Genomic DNA, 15,457 nt, shown 5'->3' with positions numbered 1-15,457 from the left:
ATGGCACCCCGCGGGTCCCTGCTGCTGCTGGCACTGCTGCTGCTGGTCTCCACCGTGCCCCCCTGCCCCGGCCAGCACTGGTCCCACGGCTGGTACCCGGGGGGCAAGAGGGACCTCGCCCCCCCCCCGGATCTGCAGGTACGGCCCCTGCACCCCCCAGGTATTCCCAGGTATTCCCCCCCAGGTATTCCCAGGTATTCCCTGCACCCTCCAGATATTCCCCCCCCAAGGGCCGATTCCCCGCCCCCAGGATGATGCCCACCCACATCACGTCCCTCGCCCCAGGGTTTATACCCCCCACTCCCGCAGTGACATTTTACCCCCCCCGGGCTGTACCCCCCCTGCTCCCCGGGGTAAAACCCCCCCAATCCCGCGGTTATACCGCTCCCCGGGCATTATCCTCCCCCCCCCCCCCCCCCGCCCCGGGGTTATAATTCCCCCCATTTTATCCCAGTCCCTGAATTATCCCCCCTCCCCAGATTATTACCCCCCCCTCCTGATTATACCCCCCGGGTTATCCCTCTCCAGATCATCCTCCCTGAATTATCCCCCCGTGGTTATCTCCCCCACCGAATTCGCCCCCCCTGCCCCCCGATGCTGTAAACACCCAGATTATCTCCCCTGCGGTCGTCTCCCCCACCGAATTACACCCCCCGCCCCCCTGATTTACACCCCGCCCAGATTATACCCCGCTGGGTTACCCTTCCCCAAATTATCCTCCCTGGATTACCCCCCCTCGGATTATCCCCTCCTGCGACTATCTGCCCCCTCGAGTTACGCCCCTCAGATTTATCCCCCCTCCCTCAGATTATCCTTCCTGGATTACACCCGTCTCCCAGATTATCCCCCCGCCCCGGTGTGGGTGTGGGTGTCCCCCCGGGACCCCCCCCCCACCCACGGCCCCCACTCTCCCGCAGGTCTCGGCCCCGCTCTGGCGCTGCCGCCCCCCGCCATGCCCCCCCCAGCAGCCGCCGGCCCCGCGGCGGGAGGAGCCACTGCTGGTGAGCGGGGCCGGGGCCGGGCAGGGACCGGGGGGGCACGGGCACACGGCGGGGGGGTCCGGCCCCGGCCCCACCGACCCCGGCCCGCCCCCCGCAGGCGGCTGCGCTGCGCCGCCGCTGAGCGGCACCGACCGACCCCACGCGGGACCGGCACCGGCACCGACACCGGGACCGGCCCCACGCGGCACCGAGCGGCGGGTCCCCGCGGGCAATAAAGGGGCGCGAAGGGACCGTGGTCTGAGCGGGGGCGGCTGCGGGGGGGAACCGTGGGGAGCGTCTCGCGTGGATGTGTGCTGGGGTGGCGTGTCCGGGGGTGCAAGTGTCCGGGGGGGCTGTGTCCCGGGGGGGGGGGGCGGGCTGTGTCCGTGGGGGCTGTGTGCCACGGGGGGCTGTGTCCGTAGGGACTGGGGGGTCGCTGTGTGCGCGGGGGGCTGTGTGCCGGGGGGGAATGTGTGTCCGTGGGGTCTATGTCCGGGGGGGGCTGTGTCCGGGGGGGCTGTGTGCCGTGGGGGGGGCTGTGTCCGGGGGGGCCTGTGTGCCGCGGGGGGGCTGTGTCCGGGGGGGGCTGTGTCCCGCGGGGGGCTATGCCCGTGGGCGGCTGCATCCGGGGGGGCTGTGTCCGTGGGGGCTGTGTGCCGCGGGGGGCTGTGTCCGTAGGGACTGGGGGGTCGCTGTGTGCGCGGGGGGCTGTGTGCCGGGGGGGAATCTGTGTCCGTGGGGTCTGTGTCCGGGGGGGGCTGTGTCCGGGGGGGCTGTGTGCCGTGGGGGGGGCTGTGTCCGTAGGGGGCTGTGTCCGGGGGGGGCTATGTCCGGGGGGGGGCTGTGTGCCGTGGGGTGTCGTGTCCCGCGGGGGGGCTGTGTCCGTGAGGGGGTATCTGAAGGGGCGGGGGGGAACGTGTCCCGTGGGGGGCTGTCTCGGGCCATGGGGGAGGTGTCTGTGTGCCATGGGGGGCTGTGACCCGCGGGGGGTCCCGCATCCCGCGGGGGGTCCCGTATCCCGCGGGGTCCCGTATCCTGCACTACATTTCCCGCCAGGCCCCGCTCCCGCGCCCCCTTTCCCATGACGCCTCGCGGGCGGGGCTCGTCGGGTACGTCACGTCCGGTCGCGCGGGGCGCCCTGCCATGCTGCCGGCGCTGAGGCGGTGCCGGCCGGGGCCGGTCCTGGCGGCCGCGCTCGGCCCCGCCGCCCGCCCGGGGCCCGGGCCCGGCCCCTTCCCCGCCTGGGGGCCGCGGCTGGTCCCGGCGCGGGGCCGCAAGACGCGGTACGATCCCCCCGCCAAGTCCAAAGCGTCGCGGCTGAAGATGCCGCCGCCTGTTGACCCTGAGGAGCTGCTGGTGGTCCTGGACCGGTACCGGCAGCACCGGCTGGTGCTCAGCGCCCTCCGGTACGTGGCCGGGGCTGAGGGGCGGGAGCGGTGGGCCGTGGGGCTGCTGTGGGGCGGGGGAGGATCGGGGGACTGGCTGTGGCTCTGGATATGGGGTTGGGTGTGGGTCTGTGGGACACGGAGCTGGGGGGGCGGCTCGATTTCGGGCTGCTGTGGGGCAGGGGGGCGTCGGGCTTTGCGGTGCAGAAGTGGATTGAGGGCCTGGGTGTGAGTGAGGGAAAAGGCTGGACATAGGATTCGGGGGCTGGTTGTAGGGTGGAGGGCTCTCTGTGGGGCAGGGGGCTGTTTATGGGGCGGGGTGCTGGGTACAGAGTTGTGGGGTTGCTGTGGGGCAGGGGAGGGTTGGGCTTGCGGCTGTTGGGGGCTGCTGGAGGGCAGAGGTGGGGCTGCGGGGCTGGATGTGGGGCAGGATGCTGAGTACAGGGCTATGGGACTGCTGTGGGGCAGGGGAGGGCTGGGGGTTCTGGGGCCCCTTTGGAGCAGGGGCAGGTAGAGCCCAGCGTAGCGTGGGGCAGGGAAGGGCCAGGCTGGTGGGGCTGGGACCGCTGTGGGGCGGGGGAGGGCTGGAGTGGTGGGGCTGGCTGTGCTGTGGGGCAGGTTCGGGAGCGCTCAGCGACCTCCCTTCCCCTCCCCTCGGCAGGGCTGAGTTCAGGGCCGAGGTGCTGCAGAAGAAGCAGGAGGCGTTACTGTCCCGGGAGGACTCGGCGGAGCTGATGGAGGAGCACCGGCGCCTGATGGCCTGGAACGATGCGGAGAATGCCCGGCAGCGGGCGCGCAGGTCAGCCCGGCCCCGCACAGCGCCACGGGGCCACTGCCCTTCGTGGCTTTGGATTTTCCTTGCGCGGAACTAAATCCAGCACTCGGGTCAGTTAGAGTTTCGTTTTACAAAGACCCTTGGCCTAAATTTGGACCTTTTTGAAATAAATCTGCCTACGCAGCGGTCATGTTTCCAGCACCTCCCGCTGCTGAGGGGTCAGTTACCGAGCTCCGGACAACCTCCCGCTCTCCTGCGGAGGTGGGTGTCATGGGGAGGATAAGTTTCTCCCTGTTCCCTCCCGCACCGCTCCTGGGGAGCCGTCCTCTGGTCAGGCTCGGGAATTATGTCGGTGCTTCCAAGAAAATCAGCATCTGCTGAATCTCAAAAGCAGGAGAAAGGGAAAATCTCATCTGTCCTGTCCCTGCTGGCTGTCCCTTACCTGTCACAAACCACTTGAGCTTCCCCATCCAGGTCCTGCTGGAATAGTTGCGTGCTCCCAAACGGAGGCAGACCCTACTGGGTCTCGGGGCCGTGCCACACGTTGCCGATGCTGGTCCATTTGAAAGCTTTTGCGTGAAGATTTGGCATGAATTTTTCTCTTGCAGGAGGAGGGGAATTCCCTTTGTCCCCACGCTGGGGACAGTGTGGGCTCTGCCCCGGCGCGGCTGCTCCGCTCCTTCCCCTTTGTTCTGGCTGCGCTCAAACTTTGCAGCCCGAGGGATCAGCGTGTCTCACCAAAGTGCTGCCCTGCAGAGCGTGAGTGTTCACCGAAGCCTTGTTGTTTTGGTTTCTTTTCCACATGGCAGAGAGGAAAGAATTAGGAAGGAAGAGGAAGAACGGAAGAGGCAGAAGTTATACGCTGCGGAGAACAAGGCCAGGAAAATGGAGGCTTTCCTGAAGGAGAAGGAGAAGGAGGTTCTCCAGCTTCAGGTAAGAGCAGCTGGTGCCTGCTGGGGAGAATGCTGCCAGCAGTCCCTGCGAGAGATTTGTTGGCAGCCTGTGGGAGCGATGTGGAAACCGTAGGCTCGTTTTCCGGAGACTTTTATGTTGATAGCTGGGAAGTGTTAGCACCTTTTGGGAGTGTTGACAGCGTGTGGATGGGATGGAGGATAAGTGAGAGCTTGGAAAACAGAGGATGGAATAATCCTGAGTGAATCAAGATTAGAATAAAGGTTTCGTCTCTCTTGACTCGGCTCCTGCTGAGGTCCTGGCGGTGCTGGTGGCATCTCGGGGTCTCTCGGAGGTCCGTGAGCTCCGCAGGCACCAGCAGCTCCTGCGCCGCCTGTCGCGACTCGCGGGCTAACGGGCAGTAAGAGCCGATTCTTGTCCCGCGTTCAGGAGGAAGCCAAGAACTTCATCACCCTCGAGAACCTGGACGCACGGATCGAGGAGTGCCTGGACAACCCCCGCAACTACAACTTCGCCATCGACAAGGACGGGCGGATCGTCAAACGGACGGTGTTGTCCTAGCGGCCTCGGCCTGGGGCGGGGCGGGTGCTGGTCCGGCTTCTGTCCAGAGGCTCCACTTGCTTACGAGCCACTTTCTTCCTTTTAATGTATAAATCGACCACAGAATTGTCAGAGAAAGCCTGCGGGTCTGGCTGTGGTTCTTCTGAAGGGTTAACGCCCGTGGGAAGGAGGGTGAGGGAGAAACTTGGGCTTGCGGAGGCACCGGCAGCCTTTCTCAGCCCTGTGGGGCGGCGGAGAAGCTGCCGGAGAAGCTGCTGGCGTTGGTATCCCTGTAGCTCCGAGAGAGGCTGCTCTGCTGTTCCACCTCCCACGTGTTTGGATCCCTTCGGCTTTCACACGAAGCGTGTGGCGGGGGTGGGAAGGGGAGTGGGAACGGTCCTGAGGCACATCCTGGCTCTGAGCTCCCCGGTGTAGCCCTGGCACTGTTTGCCTGTCGACTCCTCCAGATGCTTTTGAAAGAAAACGAGGTTGGAATGGCTTTGCTAGAAACACTGCCCCTCCGCTTTTTGTTGTTGGGGGAAAGAATTCGTTGTTTCTCTGTTTCTGGGATGCTGGAAGGACCTGCTGTTCCTGCTCATCCTTCGAGCCCTCCCCTGCACAGCTCTTGGTGTGGCTAAATGAGAAAGTGCACAGAGAATGTCCAGATGATACCGGCTTGTATGTGTCTCCTTTTTCTCCACGCTTCAGCCGCCTTTTACTCGTCACCTGGGGGTTAAGTTGTAGATAATGCCGTAATGACTCTGCCTTGCAGCTGTGCCTGGGTCCTGTCTGACCATTCGGGCTTACCGGGGTCCTGCAGACCGAGCCGTGCTCCTTTTGGGGCTCCCCAAGCACGCTGGAGGCCAGCTTTGATCCAAAACTGCTGGTTTTGGGGCTGCCAGACACCAGCCTGGAGTTTGCTGCGGCTCAGCCAAGCCCAGGTGCCCTGACCGCAGGTCCCTCTGCCCTCCCTCCCTTGGGTCAAACACCAGCTCCAAGAATCGACCCTAAATCCTTGTTTTTTTTATCTAAGCTTCCCTAAAAATGGCTTTTTCCTCTCCAGCCAGCCCTCCTGAGTCTACACCTGAACCAGGCAAGCACATGAAAAACTCCAGACTTGTTTTTTTTTTCTCCCGTACAAGCTTTATTTCTAATGAGGATCAGCACTTGGATCTGAGTCTCAGGCCTTGACTCGTCTGTTCTCAGCCTGTTGCGCGGCCGCTGCAGCTCCACAGACGAGGGCTCCGGCGGGTTCTTCCCTCCTGGCTGGTCTATGCGATCCGTATTTCTTGGTCGCAGGATGAGTCGGCCACGCAGCCCTCTGTGCGGGGAGAGAAAGGGGAGAGCGCTGTGTGGAACGAGATGGCCCGACCAGCCCTCGGAGACCCCCCGGCGCTGGTTTTTAATGGCATCCTGTTCGCTTCGTGCCCTGTAGCTCCCCGGGGTTTGTGGCAGGATCTCTGGTAGCATCTAACTTAGGGAGGAGGTTGGGATTTTTGGAAAAGCGTAATGAACGCAGGAGGGGGCACGGGCTGCTGTGCACCACAGGACTCCCACCCCTCATCAGCCCCCTAAATTCAGTTGCTGTCTGCTTTCACCCTTCCCGGAATCCTCATGAGCCATTACCGCTTTCCCTGGGATTGGGATCGAGTCTGCCCCGAGCGGGGTGGGGGAGATGGATGGATGGGACAAAGATGATCCCTTTGGGCAATGTCCCCTCTCCCACTTTGACACCATAACCTCTGGGGTATGTGTGAGCCCGCCCATCCCGTGACGAGGGTCCCGGAAGGGCCGTGGCCCGGCGCCGCGCTCACCGCTGCTGCAGCAGATGCCGGGGGCCGCGCAGCTCCCTCCGCTGCCGCCGCAGGCTTTGCGTCCCGACTCGCAGGGCGTCGGCAAGAAGTTTTCCTCCTGGCACCGCAGGGTTTCGGCAGTGCCGATGTAACAGCCCAGCTCTTCTCCGCAGCAGATGTTGGGACCGAAGCAGTGACCCTTGTTCCTGGGACCGCAGGGCATGCACTGCTCCGGGAAGTGGGGGAAGAAAGGTTGGGAGAGTTAGTAGGGAAAGCTCTTGGAGTCAGTCCCTTTCCCCTGGTCCTTTCCTCCACTTCTGCCGGCATCTTCCCCGCGGGAGCCGTGGGAAGGTTGGGAGAAGGGAAGGAGGGGGGTTAGGCGGTCTCCCAGCCCACCAGCACATACCTTCCTGATGTCCATGTCCAGGACGGCGCGTTTGCCCCCGATGGGGCAGTTCTGGATGTAGCAAGCGGAGGAGAGCGCCAGGAGCCCCAGGAGGCAGATGGCGAGCGCCTTGCAGGGCATGGCTGCGGGATCCGGGAGCTTTTCGGCGTCTCATCCCGGCGAGCGGTCGGGTATATATAGTGCCAGCTCCTACTTAGGCATGCCGGGACGAGCGTCACCCGTTTCCCTTAAAAACCACAAGGCATTGCTTTCCACACCGAAGGGCTCTGCTAATAGCCGGAGGTCGAGGACGTGAGGTCAAGGCCAAGGTGTTGGTTTTCTCTTTGGTGATGACTCCGGCCGTGGCGGGGGGGAAATGTGCGGAGGCTGCGGATGCTGTTCGGGGCTTGGGTCCCTTCTCTGCCAACTCCTTCGGGCTGCTGAGCTGTGGCCGGTCGCTCCGTGTCCCATTCAGGACCCCTCTGGCGTAGGTTGGGTAGGGAGGATGGAAGGTGTCTCCGTAGCCTGGTGGGATGAGAGGGTGAGAAGAGGGGTTCTGCTTCCCTTGGCTTCACATCCCTTCTGGTGAGGGGGGAACCAAACTCATGTATCCTCCTCCGGGAGCATCTGGGGTGGGAAATGTGTTGGTCCTTTCCACCCATCTCTGCCTGGCCTTTGGGGGAAGCTCAACACTGGGCTCATCCCGCTCTGGGACAATGGGGATTTCGAGCCTGTCCCTGTCTGCTTTCATCTGACGGCGCTGAGGCAGCCTGAAAACACCAAACCTCATCAGCAAAGGCCTGAGAACACCAGTTCCCCCGTTGTTTCTGCCCTGGCCCACGCCGTTGGCAGGCTCAGGACCCCCTGGAGAAACGGCTCCGAGGCTGGGGCCGAAGGCTGACGCAGTCGCGCGGGGCTCTGTTCACCCCGGCCCTTCGCCTTCGTTACCGCAATTAAGAGCTGCCTGGCTTGAATAAATTCCTCCGTTGCAGACGAATCGTAACGTCTGTCGGGACCATTACCCCAGTCCCTCCCCGTGCCTGTTTAATTGGGAATTAGGCAGCCTGGAGCCCAAGAGCCGTGACCTCTCCTCGTCCCCTCCGGTTTGCTTCCAAATCCGCCACTTAGCGTGGGCGGCAGTGAGGGCAGCCGGGTCCTCGTCACCCGCCCGGGGTCGAGCAGCCGCTGAGTCCTGGTCCCTGGGGACAAACCAGGCACCGGGGTCCATGTTAATGGGTTGGGAACGGGGCTCAGCATCTGCTCTGTGACATCCCGGGAGGGGAGAACCACCGTCCAGGAGCCCCTGCCACCGGTCTGGGGGTGCCCGGACCCCCATGAGTGGGGTTGGGATGTGTCTTGGGGAGACAAGTGTGGGAAAAAACACCCAATTATCAGCTCCTGGTGCTTTTTGGGACCTTGACACCCCGACGCTCCTGTCAGCCTGGAGTGTCATCCCCGTTGCTGCAGGAGATGTTGGGGTTCACATCCTGCACCCCAGGACAGGCTGAGTGCCAGGGCTGGGCTTTCACAGCCCCATTTCTTCATCCCACAGGTGCCCAGTTTGAGGGTCACCTATCTGTGCTTTCCCAGTGATTTTGGGGTGATCCTGGGTCACCCCCCTCCCCGGGGCTGGGATGCTCGTCACGGGGACCAGGCGCTGGTTAATCCTGCACCCGCTTCGAGGTGCGGGGAGCTGACGTGGGCAGGATGGGTCCCGCTGGCAGAGAGGAGCTCCACCTCCCCGGAGGTGCCACCTCCCTCGGGGACATTATAAAGGACGAGTGTCCCCTGCACTGTGGCCAGATCCCAGCCTGGAGCGAGCCCAGAGCAGGACCCTGCCAGGGTAAGAGAGCTGGGGAGGGTTGGGGTAACGGTACCTCAAGTTTGGGGGGAGATGGTGGAATAACCGGGGCGCCGATCCTGCCCGTCGGTGTCTGGAGGGGGCCAGTTTGGTGAGTGATGGTGGGGAAAAGCAAGACCAGCCCCAGGGGGGTTGTGTGAAACTGGGAACACAAACCTTTCCACTCTTGGGGTTTTTTTGGGTGGTTCTCCTTACTTTTTATCATTTTCGATAGATGTAGCTGGAAGCTGCCTGTCGTGCCGATTCCTGAAGGCAACAGGGCCCCAAATCTGCCCCAAAGAGGGGTCTTAGCCAAGAGGTAACACGCTGGTGGCACCTCCCAGGCTGTGACACCGTCCCCAGTCTCCCAGGGCTGGGGGTGCTGGGAGGGTCAGCACCCATGGGTGCTGCTGAGGCTCCCGGGGTGGGATTCAATGGCCAAGTCCCAAAGCCCAGCTCTGCCTGAGCTTCCTTCACTTGGCGCTGTAAGGATGGGGCCAAATCCTGCAAAACCACTGCGATGGGAGCTGAACCCTGTGGGGCTGGATGGGGATCTGGGGAGAAGGGGGGATGAAGACCCTCCAGACTCCAACCCCACCATCCCCACACCCCAGATGGGTCCCCCGGATCCTACCATGACCCATCCCCAGCACCTCAGACGAAGCCACCACAGTGCACGAGGACTTTTATTGGGTCTCATATTTACAAGTCTGGGGTGGGGGGATCGGTGGCGGCGGGGGGGACACCCGGCGCCCCGGCTCAGAGGAGAGGATGTTTGCCCTGCTGCTGCTGCTGCTGCTGCTGCCGGTTCGCCAAGTGCATGAGCTTGAGGAGCAGATCTCCGGCCGAGCCATCCAGCACTGTGAGGTTCTTCTCCGCCACCTCCTGAGCCCCGTCGCTGCCCTCGTCCAAGCAGCCGGCGTCCATCGCGCAGGTTTCTTCGACAGAGAGCGAAACGTTGGGATGAGATGGGTTATTTCGGCCCACGAGTGGTTTATTTTCCGGTGGGGAAGGGGTTGGGGGCAGCCAGGGGTGTCCGCACAGCTCGTGCTCCAGCTGCGTCCCTCCTGGTAACCAGGGAGCGGGGCTGGGTGGGCATTTTTGGGCACATCGGGGAGGCTGTGTGTGCCTGGCCGGGAAACATCTCCCCGTGGAGGCTCGGGAAGGACTCCAAGCCCAATCCTTATCGCGGAATCACAGAATGGTTTGGGCTGGAAGGGACCTTTAAAGGTCATCTTATCCAACCCCCCCTGCCATGGGCAGGGACACCTTCCACTACACCAGGTGGCTCAAAGCCCCATCCAACCTGGCCTTGAACACTTCCAGGGGTGGAGCATCTCCACCTCTCTGGGCAACCTGGTCCAGCGTTTCACCACCCTCAGTGTAAAAAATTTCTTCCTTAGATCTGGTCTGAATCCGACTATCCCAAAATTATCCCCAAATGGGGCCAACGCTGCTGCCACTCTTTGCCTCAGTTTCCCCTTTGGGAGCTGAGGTCTAACTGGAGGACTGGCCCACGCTTTTCCACCCCCCAAGGTCCCAAGACATCCCAAACTCTCCGCACCCCCATCCCATTGACCCCAACAGACCCCCGCCCCGTATTACCGGCAGTGCAGCAGATGCCGGGTGCGGCGCAGCGGCCGCCGGAGCCACAGGGCTGCCCACCAGCCTGGCAGGGCGAAGGCAGATAGTCTTCCTCGGCGCAGCGCTGTGTCTCGGCCGTGCCCAGGTAACAGCCCAGCTCGGTGCCGCAGCAGATGCCGGGGCCGAAGCAGTTGCCTCTGTTGCCGGGGCCGCAGGGCATGCACTGGGGGAAGGAGCCCCTTCAGTTCCCCCGTACTCCCCCAAAAAAGAGGGCGTACACCCTGCTTGCACTCCCTTGCAGTGAAAAGCCACCCCCCTGCCCCACCTTGGAGGTGCCACACTGGCACGGGGTGACCTGCCTTGTCCCCACCACCAGCTGCGTGGTCTCGTGCTGCAGCACCGGCCCCGCTTTGGGGGCTGTCCCCCGTGTCCTCCCCATCTCTGCTCCATGGGGGGTGCCTTGTCCCCTCCATGGGGATGCTCAGCTGTGGCCGAGCCCGGTCCCCTCCTTAAGGTGACAACAGAATCTGGGGGGGGGATAGTTGTCACACATTCCTCTGCCACTGCCCCACCACATGCCCTTGGCCATGTCCCCCAGCCTTCCCAAAAACAGGGTGCACCGTACTGCTCAAGGGAGCAGCGGCACAGCCAAGGGTGCCCGCAGGCATCAGGGAGCCTCTGCACCCCACTGAGCCACTCCGGCCCCCCCAAACCCCCATCCCGCCCCATACCTGTCGGAGGGCTGTGTCGCCCAGGGCCCGCTTGCCGCCCCGGGGGCAGTTCTGGATGTAGCAGGCGGAGGACAAGGCGAGGAGGCAGAGGAAGGAGAGGGGCAGCGAAGGCTCTGCCATGGTGGAGGGTGCCTGCCGCTGTGCCACGCGTGCCAGGGGAAGCCGCCCGCTCTGCCGCTCGCTTCGTGTCTGGCCCTGTGCTGCGCTGGGCGCTATTTATGCCGCTGTCACCCCTTCCCAGGGGAGGAGGAGGAGGAAGAAGAGGGCTGGGTTGTTTTTTTTGTTGTTGTTTTTTTTTTTCTTTTTCTTTTTTTTTTTCCCCTGTCTTTTTTTTCCCAAATCGCATCCAAGTGAATCTGTAATTGAGGTGATTCAGTGCAGAAGCTGCAGCGCTGGTGAAACTCCCTCTCCAGCCTCAAGCTGTGGCTGCTCCGAAGGGCACAAATCCCACCAGGGATGGCCGGCTACTGGGGAGGGGTGCTGGAGGGGGAGGGTTTGGGGAGGGGTGCTCAGCTGGAAGGTGCTGGATTGGGAAGGGTTGTTGGTTTGGGGGATGCTGGTCTGGGAGGGATGTGGATTTGGGGGGGATGTGGGTTTAGAAGATGCTGGTCTAGGTGGGATGTGGGGTTTTTTTGGAGGGGAACGCTCATCAGAAGAGGCTGTTTCGGGGAGAGGGGTGCTGGTTTGGGGAGGGCTGCCAGTTTAGGAGCTGGTTTGAATGATGCTGGTCTGGGAGGGGCTGCCGGAGAGGAGCCGTGGGGACGGGAGAGCTCTGGGGTGCCCAGAGGCACCTAAATCGAGGGGCTTGGCTGCAGCGCTGGATGCGGAGCAGGACCCTGCCACAACTGGAGCCCAAAGGGACTCGTCGTTGCCACCCACTGCTCACCCGCCACTTCCACCTCTTTTTCCTCCAAGAAACAAGGCGGCAGAGAAACCAGCGGGAGTGGGGAAAAGGAAAAACGCACCTTTGGGGCTGGCGTCGACCCTCCCGTTGGCACCCAGCGAGTCCCATCTGCTCTGAGACCCAACACATTCATGTCATTGATGGGCTGGTGGAAACAGCGGTACGGGGAAAACGGCAGCAAAAAATCCCTCCCTGCACCATGCAGCCATGAATATTCCTGCCAGTCCCAGAGGCCGTTTCCGGCAACACCAAGGGCGGCCTCGGCAACGTGCTGTTAATGCGCAGAGGGGAATCGAGCACCTAATGAGCATCTGGGACCACCGCCCCATGATACTGGGGCTGGCTCATGAGGATTGGGAAGGGCTTGTTTGGGGGTGCTGGGTGGGATGGGGTGGGTGATGGCGGGGTGGAGGTTGCTGCCAGCCGTGATCCAGCCTCAGGTGGTTTTCTGCCCTTCAGCCCACCCTGGCCTCATCTTCATCAAAGATAGGGATTTGAGGCAGAGAACCATAAAAATCAGCCTGGGGATCACTCGAGGTGGCTGTTCCCCACCCTCACTAACATCCCTCCCCTTCTCACCCTCCTTAGCAGCCCTTTTTTCGCTGGATCAGCAACCCAAACTGGCTCAGCTGCGGTTGGAGGGAGGAGGACGGTGGGGATGGGACCACTGCTCTGCTCCAGCATCCCACCGGGGAGCCCTGGTCCCACTCCCACCCACCCCAGCAAAATCAAAACGCTTTGAAAAGCAAAGCCAGCACTGTGCTGGGCTTCGGAGAGCCCAGCGAGGAATGTTGGAGGGGGATGAACCCGAGAGCGTCACTTTGTCACCCGAGGGGAAACTGAGGCACGCAGGGGTAAGGGCAAGCATCTGTTTTGGGGTGATGCTTGCAGTGCTGGGGGGGTCCCAGCCTGCTCCCATCTCCTGCCCTGTGGTTTTGGAGGGATGCGTCAACGTGAGGAGTGACAGTCCTGGTTTTTGGGGAACTCTTGGTCTTTTTGATGGGTAAAATGAGGGTGATTCCTCCCACCCCCAGAGGGTCGAAGGCAACTGCAGCCCCCTGACTCAGGTCTTCCTGGGACCAAGGGAGCGGCACGTTTCCAAATTTGCCCCATACCCACCATCAGAGATGCTGAATCACCCACGTGGGGCAGCCGTGGGCAGCTTTAATGACCAACATTATTAGTACCAGCCGCGTTTCCCCATCCGAATCCATCCCTTCACAGCGGGAGCCGAAATCCACTTGCGTTGCAGGATGGAGGAGGACGCAAAAGCCCTCGGCTGGGAAAAAACTTTTCTTTAAAAGAAACCCAAATGTCAGCTCTAAATTGGGTGTTACAAGCTCCTGCTCCGTCTCTTCATTACTGTATCGTAAAATTACATTAGCCGGGAACGATCTGCATTCAAATGACTCTGTGTCTGGAATGATAACGGGAGAATATGAGATTAAAATGTAATTATGCTCTTTAAAGTCAAGGAAGGTTAATAAAATGTTTTTCCAAGTTGCAGAGGCTCCGCAGCCACAACGCAGAATCACTTACGGGAATCAAAAGGAGGATGAGGTGGGAAGGGGGAGGTGGGGGAAGGCAAAAAACGTGTAGAAAACAGAAAAAGAGGAGGAGGGATGTGTTTGGGGATGAAAATATTGGGGTTGCCTGGGGTGAGTCATGGGATGAGTGATCTCAGGGTGACGGGGTTTCGTGGGGCTGGGCAGTGATTCCCACTGGTAGACAGCTGCGGCCCCGGGGCAATGCTGGGCCCCCCCCAACCCACATCCAGCTCCGAATTGATGCTTAAGGGCTACTGGAAGCCTTATCCCAAATCCCCAGGCACCAGCCACGGGGTCCTTTCTCAGCCTCCCCGGCACCAGATTTGCTCTGCCACGTCCCCGCTCTTCCCCAGGCTCGTCCCGGGGCCCCAGAGGAGCCCCCTTCGTTAGCGCTGATCTCCTAACGACATGCGAGGCGGGCACCGTGGGCGGCGCGGCATTCATCGGCGGCGTTAGCTGCCTGCTGTCGTAACCCGGCTCGCCGAGCAGGGTCCCAAAGGCCTGCCATGGGGCGGGGAGTGGGCAGCAGCCTCAAATCCACCCCCACAGCCCTCCTGCTCGGCCAAAACACGGCCCCAGCTCTTTCTAGACATCAGCAAAGGGGTTGGGGGCTGCCGGCGAGGCTGAGCCGCGGAGCGTCGCTGCTTGTGCCCTTCCCAATAGCGTTTCGCGACGGGGAATAAACTAGACGGTGGGAAATGGGGCGTCCAGGAGCGACCCGCAGTGCTCCCACGCTGTTGCGCATGTAAAACACCCTCCGGCTACACCCGTAGCTTTAAAGCCTCATCGATGCCCAGAAATTACGAGTTTTCCAGTCCTCGAGTGATCACAGGGTCAAGGCAACCCACAGGTATTTACCACCCATCTCTCATTAATAACGGAGCTTCGTTGGCTTTGAAGGCTCCACTGAGGTTTTTTGGGAGCCCCTCCAGAGGCAGGAGAGAGGGTGGCGGTCGCGGTGCTCCACCGCAGCCCATTCAGAGGTCTTGAACTTTGTGACAAAGTTCAATTGGAATACATTAGAGGATGTTGGGTACTGTGAGGGGAAAACTGGATTTTCACCGATTTCTCCGTTTTTCTGTCTTTGCCCATGGCTGGAGGGGGCTGCAGCTCACAACAGAGAAAGAGAAATTTTACTTAAGCACACGTTGCTCCCGCACTGGTGACGCAAAGCAGGTCAGGCTGGTGAAGGAGAGCACCCACCTCCCAGCTGGGTGAACTAATGCTCCTCCAACCAGTCCATCTTCGGGGCATTCAGCAGCGACTGCTTCTCCCCCGGCCTGTGACAAGCCTTTCAGGCGGTCACTGTGAACTCACGATGTGATGGGGGTTAATGGTTGGGGGCTGATGGGGAGGAGGTGGATCCTGCACCTCCTGGTCGAGCACAGCACCTCCTTTTTATTCGTGTCACGGCTAAAGATGCTCCTCTGCTTCCACGGCGTGATGGAAAACAGCTTTGCTGCTCGTTTAAAGAAGGAAGAGCAGCCTTGATCGCTTGTCCACCCAAACCCATCCCGCTGGGATGCAGACGTCACGTCGGGAGGTTGCCGGCCAACAAGGGCAGGAGCTGTCCTCCTAAAAGTGCTTGAAGGAGAACATCAGAGGAAATTGCTCAGGCCTTCAATCAAAGGCCCTTCCCCACCTCCCGAAGAGAAGACAGGCTCGGTGTCGGGAAACAAACCTGCTCGTGGCTTCGGCCCCTTCTGAATGGGAGCTGAAGGGGAATCGATGTGGGTCCTGGCAGAAGAGCCCACGGATGTCCCAGGTATGGGTCACCCACCACCAAACCCATCTTCTTGGGGTGCAAAGAGAGGGCTTCAGCGTCCCGCTCGTTTGCAAGGGGCGCGCTCAGGAGGACTCAAGCACAGCTGGGGGTACGGTCTCCTTCCCCGAGCAACAGGAGGTGGGCACAGGGCGTGGGTCATCCCTGCTCCCTCCCTGTATCAGCCAGAGGGGACGCGGGGGTTGAAACTTGCTGCCAAAGGGTCCTACAGGGTTAAGGAGGAGAAATAGGGTGAGTGAAGGCTCTGAGAAACCTGATGGAATGTGGAACTGAGCCCGTCTCTGAGCGGGGCCTGGAT

At 61.6% G+C, this 15,457-nt stretch overlaps 3 protein-coding genes across 4 annotated transcripts; 1 reads left to right on the top strand and 2 right to left on the bottom strand.

Moving 5' to 3' along the window:
* LOC104372860 (small ribosomal subunit protein mS26) lies at positions 1-4,621 on the top strand. Of its 2 annotated transcripts, XM_086611714.1 has the most exons (5): positions 1-130; positions 2,212-2,386; positions 3,027-3,164; positions 3,950-4,073; positions 4,482-4,621. In XM_086611714.1, the coding sequence occupies exons 1-5, from the start codon at positions 1-3 to the stop codon at positions 4,611-4,613; spliced, it is 699 nt and encodes a 232-aa protein (XP_086467840.1). In that variant the 3' UTR covers positions 4,614-4,621. The 2 variants fall into 2 exon arrangements, with proteins under 2 accessions (XP_086467840.1, XP_086467841.1); XM_086611715.1 differs by lacking the exon at positions 1-130 and having other exon boundaries at positions 2,124-2,386.
* A 1,242-nt stretch (positions 4,622-5,863) lies between these two features.
* Positions 5,864-6,911, bottom strand: LOC147528698 (neurophysin 1). The gene is made up of 3 exons (XM_086612158.1): positions 6,792-6,911; positions 6,407-6,611; positions 5,864-5,913 (listed from the first exon to the last, which is right to left on the bottom strand). The coding sequence occupies exons 1-3, from the start codon at positions 6,909-6,911 to the stop codon at positions 5,864-5,866; spliced, it is 375 nt and encodes a 124-aa protein (XP_086468284.1).
* A 2,458-nt stretch (positions 6,912-9,369) lies between these two features.
* On the bottom strand, positions 9,370-11,045 carry LOC104372861 (vasotocin-neurophysin VT). The gene is made up of 3 exons (XM_086612189.1): positions 10,926-11,045; positions 10,216-10,417; positions 9,370-9,548 (listed from the first exon to the last, which is right to left on the bottom strand). Exons 1-3 carry the CDS (start codon positions 11,043-11,045, stop codon positions 9,370-9,372), a joined length of 501 nt encoding a protein of 166 aa, XP_086468315.1.
* Between the last annotated feature and the right edge of the window lie 4,412 nt (positions 11,046-15,457).

Source organism: Tauraco erythrolophus, chromosome 5 (genome assembly GCF_009769465.1).
Source record: "Tauraco erythrolophus isolate bTauEry1 chromosome 5, bTauEry1.pri, whole genome shotgun sequence".
Lineage (NCBI taxonomy): Eukaryota > Metazoa > Chordata > Aves > Musophagiformes > Musophagidae > Tauraco > Tauraco erythrolophus.
This window is presented reverse-complemented; position numbering and strand designations above follow the sequence as displayed.